This window comes from Nicotiana sylvestris, chromosome 12 (genome assembly GCF_000393655.2).
Source record: "Nicotiana sylvestris chromosome 12, ASM39365v2, whole genome shotgun sequence".
NCBI lineage: Eukaryota > Viridiplantae > Streptophyta > Magnoliopsida > Solanales > Solanaceae > Nicotiana > Nicotiana sylvestris.
The window spans coordinates 123,224,271-123,233,626 of record NC_091068.1 but is presented as its reverse complement, the minus strand read 5'-3'; the positions used below and the strand labels follow the sequence as shown (position 1 = coordinate 123,233,626).

The following is a 9,356-nucleotide window of genomic DNA, read 5'->3' as shown; positions in this document are numbered from 1 at the left end:
TATATTTCAAGGTGGCTTGTAATAGGTCTATTACAAGTTAGTGAGAGATTAAGAGTTTAATTACTAGATTGCAATCTAAAGTTTGCTCAGTAGTGAAGTTGAAATCCTGCCAGTGTAGGTCGTGGTTTTTTATTCCCTTAAGTAGGGATTTTTCTACGTAAAAAGTCCCTGTCTTATTTACTTACTGTTTCATTAGCATTCTCAGTGGAAACTCATTGAGGATCTGGTCTCTCTATAGTTTGGTGGACTTATATATTCTATCAATTGGTATCAGAGCGAGTTCTTTCTATTAGGTTAACACCTAGGAAGGATCCTTATGGCTGCTCTACCAAATTTTGAAGAAGGTCAGTCTACGTATAGATCACCCAAGTTCAATGGGCAATACTATGAGTGGTGTAAGACAAGAATGCATGATTTTATCATGGCAGAAGATTCTGAGTTATGGAATGTTATATGTAATGTTCCTTATGTACTAACAAAGAAGGTCGGAGATCCTCCACTGACGATGCCAAAAACCAGGAAAGAATACAACGATGCAGATAGGAAAGCTGTGGAGAAAAATTTTCGTGCCAAATTTTTTTTGGTGTGTGGAATAGGACCTGATGAATACAACAGGATCTCAGCTTGTCAATCCGCCAAGGAAATATGGGACGCTTTACAAATAGCACATGAGGGAACCACTCAAGTAAAACAATCCAAGATTGATATGCTCACCACTGAGTATGAGCTCTTCAGGATGAAAGGCGATGAATCTATTCAAGACATGCACACAAGATTCACTTCCATCATAAATGAGCTACACTCGCTCATAAGAAAAATTCTCAGTGTTCTGCCTAGTTCATAGGAAAGTAAAGTGAATGCCATCACTGAAGCAAAGGATTTGTAGGCCCTAACTATAGATGAGCTAGTTGGAAATCTTAAAACTTACGAGATGAAGAACAAGAAGAAGGATAGTGAAAGAAGAGAACCAAAGAAGGAAAAGAACCGGGTACTCAAAGCTGAAGGCAATGACTCAAGTGAGGAAGATTGTGACATGGCTTACCTAACCAAAAGATTCCAGAAAATGATCAGAAGGAATGGAGGGATACCAAAGAAAAGCAGTTCCACCAGACCAAAGAATTATGACCTCTGTCATAAGTGTGGAAAGCCAGGGCACTTTATCAAAGAGTGTCCTCTCCTGAAGCAAGAACACTTCAAGTACAACCCTGATAAAGCAGCCAAGAGGAACTCGGTTCCTGACAAACGCTTCAAAAGAAAGAATGCCACTGATAATGTTGTGAAGCAAGCTCTTGCAGCATGGTAAAATTCCTCCAGTGAGTATGAAGAAGAAACTAATGCAGGTGATAGTTCTATGATGGCAGTTGAAAGTGAAGCAAATGAATATGATTCAATATTTGCTTTGATGGGTCAATCAGACGATGATGAAAATGATGACACTGATGAGGTAAACTTAAAAAACTCATGTCATTAGCAAATGTATTAATTGATGCCTATCATAGTCTTGTAGATGATAAGGATGCCTTGACCATAGAATTAGGAGATGTTGAGCAACCAGAGATGACTTGGTAGTCTGTGTGGTTGATTTAAAAGGAAACTATATATAATCTGAAAAATGAAAAGAAGGCTTTAACTGAGAAAATCACTAGTGCAGAACATGAAAGAGATGATCCGGTGGTAGTAGTAGTTGACTTGAAAGAAACCATTAAGAATTTCAGTAAAGAAAAGGATGCCTTAGTGGAGAAAGTGACTGTTATTGAGCAAGAGAGAGAGAGAGAGAGAGAGATCACCTCTTAATAGTAATTGTAGACTTAAAGGAAATAATAGAGGAACTTGGAGCTGAGTGTAGGCCTGCAAATTCTAAAAAAGGAAAACAGGTAGCTAGTGAGGCATACATTAAGCTTGAAAATGAGTTAAATGCTATGAAAACTAATTTATGTGCCGAACTTGAGAAAAATAGGCAGCTCCAAGCTTAACTGGAAAGAGTAAAAAATAATCTTGAGAAGTCCCTTAAGTGGACCTGCTCCTCGGAGGCTATCACTGCCATGTATGTTAATAATGGTGGTAACAGGCAGGGAATAGGGTTTCAAAGGGAGAGAAATCCTTAAAACCCTCATAGAAAATTTGTTACTGTACCCGATAATTGGCTGTGTACCCATTGTGGGAACAATGGGCATTTTAAGGAAAATTGCCAAGCCAGGGTTCAGTCTCTGCAGAAAAACAAAGTTTTTGCTGAAAGAGTAACTGCTAAAAAGGGACCAGGTGCCACTCATAAAAAATGCATATTACCTGCATGGACTAAAAGAGCACTTATTCATCTTCTTGCTTATTACAAGGGACCCAAACTTGCTTGGGTTCCTAAATCTAACTCGTGATCTCCTTGTGCATGGAACAATGAAAAGAAACAGTCAACAATGGTTCATGGACAGTGGATGCTCTAAGCATATGACTGGAAATACCATGGATTTTTTTCACTAAAAGCCCTGTAAGGAGGGAGTGTATCCTTTGGTAATAGGAAAAAGGGATACATTCTTGGTGTTGGAAAAATCGGAAAGTCACTCACTCACTCAATTGAGAATGTGTACTATGTCAATGGCCTTAAGTACAGTATCTTGAGTGTCTCCCAGATATATGATAAAGGAAACAAGGTGAAATTCTTGTCCAAAATATGCACAGTTACAAATCTGGTAACTGGTGAAGTGGTACTTGTTTCCAAGAGATACTAGAACATCTATGTTGATGATTTTGAGTCTCTACAAAGTGGTGATCTAAGTTGCTTGAAAGCTGTTGATGATGATGCTGAATTGTGGCACAGAAGACTGGGACATACAAGCTTCTCTCTACTGAATAAGCTAATTCAGAAGGACCTGGTTCGTGGTCTGCCTATGTTCAAGTTCAAAGAACACAAAGTCTGTGATGCCTGTGCTAGAAGAAAGCATGTGAAATCCTCATTCAAGTCAAAGAAGGATGTCCGCACCTCAAAACCACTTGATCTCCTTCATATGGATTTATGTGGCCCTATGAGAGTGCAAAGCAGGGAGGAAAAAAATATATCTTTGTGATAGTGGATGACTACTCTAGATTCAGTTAGACTCTGTTTCTTAGAACAAAAGATGAAACATTTGAAGTGTTCGTAGCCTTTGTGAAGAAAATCCAAGTAAAGATGGAATCAAGAGTAGCATACATTAGATCATATCATGGAATGGAGTTTGACAATGCTAAGTTTGATGAATTCTGTAATGAGAATGGCATTACTCACAACTTCTCAGCCCCAAGGACTCCCCAGCAAAATGGAGTTGTGGAAAGGAAGAACAGAACACTTGAGGAAATGGCAAGAACAATGCTAATCGACCGTGCGATTGCTAAGAACTTCTGGGCTGAAGCTGTCAACACTGCCTGCTACTTGAATAACAGGTGCATGATTAGGTTTCTCCTGAACAAAACCCCCTATGAGTTGCTGAATGGAAGAAAGCCCAAGTTGACTCACCTAAGAATATTTGGGTGCAAATGCTATGTTCTAAACAATGGAAAGGATCAACTTGGAAAATTTGATGCCAAAAGTACCGAAGGAATTTTTTAGGGTACTCTTCTCAAAGCAAAGCTTACAAGATATACAACAAGCGGACTCAGTGTGTTGAGGAAAGTATTCATGTAATTTTTTATGAGTCCTATCCCGCCTATGAGAAAAGTAACAAGGATGATCAAGATGGAGAGCCTCTGCTAGTTCCAGGTGAAGTCATTAACATGACAAACGGAAAGGCAGACATGATGAGTCAGGTGAAGGAGCCAAGTGAAGATAATGCAGTATCCTCCTCACCAGCCAGAGAGGAACCAGGTACCACAATTACAACCACTGAAGCTAAAGAAAGAGTGGTTGATGCAGTTCAAAGTACTCTACAGGTAGCTGAGAGAAGACTGCAAGGGAACCATTTAGACTTACCCAGCTCCTTTACAAATGAGGCTCAAGTGCCCAACTGGAAACACAAAATCTCCCATACTCTTGACAACATAATTACCCCTCTAGATTCAGGTGTGCAAACCAGATCAAAAGCCAGAAATTCACTTTCCTTCTCAGCCTTTATTTCCTAAATAGAACCCAAAAACATCAAGAAAGCCTTAAAAGATGCAGACTGGATTACAGCCATGCAAGATGAGTTACATCAGTTCAAAAGGAACAATGTATGACACTTGGTACCTAGACCCTCAGATCGAACCATCATAAGAACCAGGTGGGTATTCAGGAATAAGCTTGATGAACATGGAAACACCACAAGGAACAAGGCTAGGCTAGTGGTTCAAGGTTACAATCAGGAGGAAGGAATTGATTATGATGAGGCTTTTGCTCCGGTTGCTTGCATTGAAGCTATCAGAATCGTCATTGCCTTTGCATCACATATGGAATTCACTCTGTTCCAAATAGATGTCAAAAGTGCATTTCTGAATGGATTCCTTAAGGAAGAAGTCTATATAAAGCAACCTCCAGGCTTTGAATGTCATGAACACCCTGAATATGTGTTTAAACTAGACAAGGAATTGTATGGGTTGAAGCAGGATCCTCGAGCTTGGTATGAAAGATTGTCAAAGTTTCTCTTAAAAAATGATTTTACAAGAGAAAAAATTGACAACACCTTGTTCCTGAAGAAACGAGGAAGGAACCTGCTCATCGTTCAGTTATATGTTGATGATATCATTTTTGGGGCAACAACTGATTTACTGTGTGAAGAATTTGCAAAACTCATGGGAAGTGAGTTTGGAATGAGTATGATGGGTGAGTTGAACTTCTTTTTGGGTCTTCAAGTGAAGTAGTCCACAAAAGGTACATTCATCAGCCAGCAGAAGTACATCAAGGAGCTCCTGAAGAGGTTTGATATGGAAGCATCAAAAGTGATCGACACTCACATTACCACTGCTACTCAACTGGACATGGATGAATCTGGATCTCCTGTAAATCAAACCATGTACAGAGGCATTATTGGGTCTCTTTTCTACCTCACTGCCAGTAGACCTGATATTCTCTTTAGTGTGGGGCTATGTGCAATGTTTCAGTTAAATCCCAAGGAATCTCATCTAAAGGCTGCCAAAAGAATTTTGAGATATCTTAAGGGAACACAGGTCCTGGTCCTGTACTACCCCTCAGGTGACAATTTTAATCTTATTTGGTATGCTGACAATGACTATGCAGGTTATCTTGTGGATATGAAAAGTACTTCTGGAATGGCTCACTTTCTAGGATCATGTCTCATCTCATGGGGCATAAGGAAGCAAAACTCAATGGCTCTTTCAACAGCTGAAGCAGAATATGTAGCTGTAGCTTCCTGCTGTGCGTAGCTCTTATGGATCAAACATTAGTTGGAAGATTATGGTGTGTACATTAACTGTGTGCCTCTTCTATGTGAAAATACCAGTGCACTCAACATGGCTAAGAACCCGATGCAACAGAAAAAAATCAAGCACATTGATGCGAGACATCATTTTCTGAGAGACAATGTGGAAAAAGGGCTTATCTGTATGGAGTTCTGCAGTACAAAAGACCAAATTGCAGATATCTTCACCAAAGCACTGAGCAGAGAATATTTTGAGAGAAATAGGCTGGATGTGGGGCTAATAAAGCCTAATTGACAACCTAATTCCCATCAGTTGGCTATGAAAGTCACTTTCAGGTAATATTAGCTAAAGTGTTTTTCGGCCAAGTCTAACTCACTTCAATACCGTTGCAGGTAGACACGCATGATTATTATAGAAGCTGTAGATGCACTGCATGAGTGGTAAAAGAGGATTGAAATTTTCAAAGACAGGTCAAGAACCTGGTTCTTGTACCACAGGTTAGTAGTCCTGTGCATGTTTTTCATACATATCTTAAAAGGGTGCAAAAATCAAGTGCCATGTCATCAACCTTTTTAGATCCTGTATGTCACGTCTTTTTATTTTAAATCCCTTAATTTTCCTCTAAAACGTTGCAACTCCCCACACACTACCGCCGTTTCAGAACTGGTTTCTCTCTCTCCCTCATAATTATCTCTTCTCCCATTAAAACCCTCTCTTCATCTTGTACGATCATATTCCTATCTTTAGTCTTTCTCCAAAATTCTCAACTTCATCTCTGCTATGGCTGAAAATCAACCAATAGTCCCTTCCTTAGCTGAGAAAACCCTAGATTCTTCTACCTCTGATGAACCATCTTTCACCATCCCTATCTCAACAAGCACATTAGAGGACACTCCCAAACCTGATTCCTCTTACACCCTCTATTTCTCTTATCACTCTGTCAGTCCCCTCTTTCCCTTCAAATGTTGAGAACTCAAAAACCCTAAAACCCGATAGCGCTTTATCTTTATCCCCTGAGATTCTCCCTGAACAAAGTAAGGGTGGAAATTAGAGTAAGTTCCGCAGGTTGTAGAGGTCTTAGAGGTTAGTATTGATAAGTCTACAGTTGTTCCTGCTTCTGAGTCTGTGGTAACCATAGGGTCTCTAGAGAAAGAGGTTGTAGAAAATATATTGGTCATATCTGCTAATGGAATAGTGTATGGGGTGATCTCATATGTGCTTGAGTCTTAGAGGAAAGAGATATAGTTGTCAGAGGAAGAAGAAGTTGTGGTGCTCTTTGAAAATTCTGCACCAATAGAAACTACTGGGACCACTCTTAAAGGACCTGACCCCTCTCCTAAGGAAACATGTCAAAGATCCTCTTCCCAGGTCAGTTTTGACCCTACTCCTTCTTTTCACTTTGATGTTTAGCCTTTGGAAATTTTATCTCCTACTATGAGGTCCAGTGATGAAGAAGATCAAGATGATATTGCTATAGAGGTGCTCACTTCCAAGAAGACGGTCGTACTTACTCCTAAGCTTTCTCCTAAGCGACCTACTACTATGTTGCAAGCAAAGGAGGCTTATGAGTCTGCCTTGCAAAAGAGCAAAAGGAGTAGTAAGAAGAAAAAGAAGAGGCTAGTGAAAAATGGAGAAGTGGTATGTAACAAGGACATTCCTGTGGTGGAAGTTGATGAGGAAGCAACATAGGAACCCAATTCCTTAGTTAAAAGGTCCCAGAAGAAGAAGCAATCTGCTTCAGAGGAAGGTGTTGCTATGCCAAGTTCAAGATCGGTGAAAATTGGTGGAAAGTTGAAAGAAGCAGTGAGTGACCAGTCGTTGTCTGATGAGGATGTGTTGGAAAAATCAAGTGGAAAAGGTAAATCGAGTGTGAAGTTTGGAAAGAGGAAGGTGGAAACTATGAGGGAACCTGATTCTGCAAAGAGAGTAAAGCGTGAGAGCTGTCTGCTAAAGAACGACTGAGGAACTAAAAGGTCTTGTAGGGTCGCTCTTTTGACCCAACAATATTTGAAATGGCGGAAATGAGACAAATAATTGAGATGGTCGAGTTTCAACAGTGGGGACATCTTTTCAAAGTGGATGTGCCCAAGGTCCATGAAGATGAGGTTCAAAGCTTCTATGCCGATCTCTTTCCTGTTGACACTGACCATATTTGTGGTTTAGTTAATGGAATGGATATTATGTTAGATGCTGCTCTACTTGGGGACATTATTAAGGTCCTTGCTAATGGTAAGTCTTCTGTAAAGAAGGTGTGTGGGTCAAATTTTAAAAATACTATTATGAAGGAAGCTGCAGTCCAGCGGGGGGAACGGGTTCACAAGAAAGCCTTTCTTCCCATTTATCAGTTATTGTTCGAGCTGGTGAACAAGGTTCTTCTACCCCGTGCTGAGAGAAGGTGCATTACTTTCAAATCTGACTTGTATCTGATGGAAGCACTGGATGAGTTTAAAGCTGTAAACTTTTCTGCCATCATGATTGAGCACATGAAGAAGGTGGCGACTTTCAAGGATGTAAAATACTGTCTTCCATATGGATTTCTTCTCGCTCACGTCTTTAAGTTCTTCAAAGTGCCCTTGGAACAGTCCAAAGTAGGGACCAAGAAGAAAATCTTCTCTCAAACCACTTTGGAGGAATGCGAGTGTATCGAAAAGAATGGAGGGGTAGGCAGCACTTCGACAATCTCTCAGCTCATCAATGCTCAAAACAGTGCAACTGAGGCGATTCGAAAGTCGAAGGCAAGGAATGTCATATTGGAGAGTCAGCAGGCCCAAGGGGCACCAGGGTCAAATGAGGAGATCACTCGTCTAACCAAAGAAAATGCTGATCTCAGGCAACACGTGGAGAACCTGAAGGAGAAACTGCTCGCAGAGCAAATGTCGGCTAATGCCCGAATAGATCTAGTTCTCAAAACCCTTGATGCAACCTCCAAGCCCTCTCCTCCTAGTGTCCCTTAGGCAATCCTTCAATGACCAGTTTCTGGATTATTCTGTTCTTGTTTTGATGACTTTGGCAATTATTTTTGTTTCTTTTTGTGGTATGGATGGGATGTACTTGTACTGCTCCCACTGAAAATAGTCCAATCTCTACTTTTTCTATATAGCAAAGGCTTATGTTTTTATAAAAACTATCCTTTTTTTTGTCTAATGCTTATGTTTCTCTGTTTCTCTTTTCTATCATGTTGTGTGCACATATGTGGCATGAGTTAGCTAAGCTAGACTTCTTTATGCTGATTGCTTTCTTGTGTATTTTTAATGATTCCAAAAGGGGGAACTATAATTGAAATAGGGATCTAATTAAGGGGGAAGCATAGAGTCAGGGGGAACTTGTGAGGTTCTGGTTGCTTCATCTAGTTAATTTTGCTCTAAACGTGTGTTATCAAGTTCTAAGATTGTCATCATCAAAAAGGGGGAGATTTATGGGTTTACAATGCCTTAACTTTGTGTTTTGATGATCTAACAAATTTACTGTCAAAGAACCAGATAAGGAACCCGACACACTTGGTACACATCGCAAATCAACGGATTCCAGCTAATGTGAACTGCTACAACTTCAGAAGATAAAGAATCAACACAGGGACCTGATACCCTTGTGTTTTTCTGACAGCAGTACGAAGTCAACTGTCTACAGCTGGAAGTGACTGCCTGCACTGTATACAGAAATAGTGCAGCACAGTTCTGCAGTCATTTCTCATTTGTCGTACCAAGTGATTACATCATTCAAGTGATGTCATCCATGTTTTACTAACATTAAACATTACAACAAAACATCACTTGAACACTTGAGAATTTATTCAAGCATTCAAGATTTGACATTCAAGCATTCAATTCTCAAGTGCATCAAGAACAAAGTATAACACTACTACGGACCAGTCCCTAGAGCTAGTAATTTTTATGTCCTTAGTTGAGTTGTAACTTTGTAATTGTTATTCATTGTAATTCCTACTTTGCATATCTAGAAGCATTACTTTGGAACCTCTTGTAAAAACATAAACCCTTAGTGTTTGTGTCATGACTAGAGTTAGTCATGAGTTGAAG

The 9,356-nt window shown here is 39.9% G+C and overlaps 2 protein-coding genes across 2 annotated transcripts; both read left to right on the top strand.

The window, feature by feature from the left end:
• Nucleotides 1-316: 316 nt before the first annotated feature.
• LOC138883653 (uncharacterized) lies at nucleotides 317-844 on the top strand. The gene has a single exon (XM_070164350.1). It carries the CDS (start codon nucleotides 317-319, stop codon nucleotides 842-844), a length of 528 nt encoding a protein of 175 aa, XP_070020451.1.
• A 4,022-nt stretch (nucleotides 845-4,866) lies between these two features.
• On the top strand, nucleotides 4,867-5,616 carry LOC138883652 (secreted RxLR effector protein 161-like). Its single transcript, XM_070164349.1, has 2 exons — nucleotides 4,867-5,321; nucleotides 5,403-5,616. Exons 1-2 carry the CDS (start codon nucleotides 4,867-4,869, stop codon nucleotides 5,614-5,616), a joined length of 669 nt encoding a protein of 222 aa, XP_070020450.1.
• Nucleotides 5,617-9,356: the final 3,740 nt, after the last annotated feature.

Coding starts and splice junctions, on each gene's coding strand:
- LOC138883653 (XM_070164350.1), top strand. CDS start 317: ATGGCTGCTCTACCAAATTTTGAAGAAGGTCAGTCTACGTATAGATCA.
- LOC138883652 (XM_070164349.1), top strand. CDS start 4,867: ATGGAAGCATCAAAAGTGATCGACACTCACATTACCACTGCTACTCAA. Junction 5,322..5,402: donor GCTGTAGCTTCCTGCTGTGC/GTAGCTCTTATG, acceptor TGAAAATACCAG/TGCACTCAACATGGCTAAGA.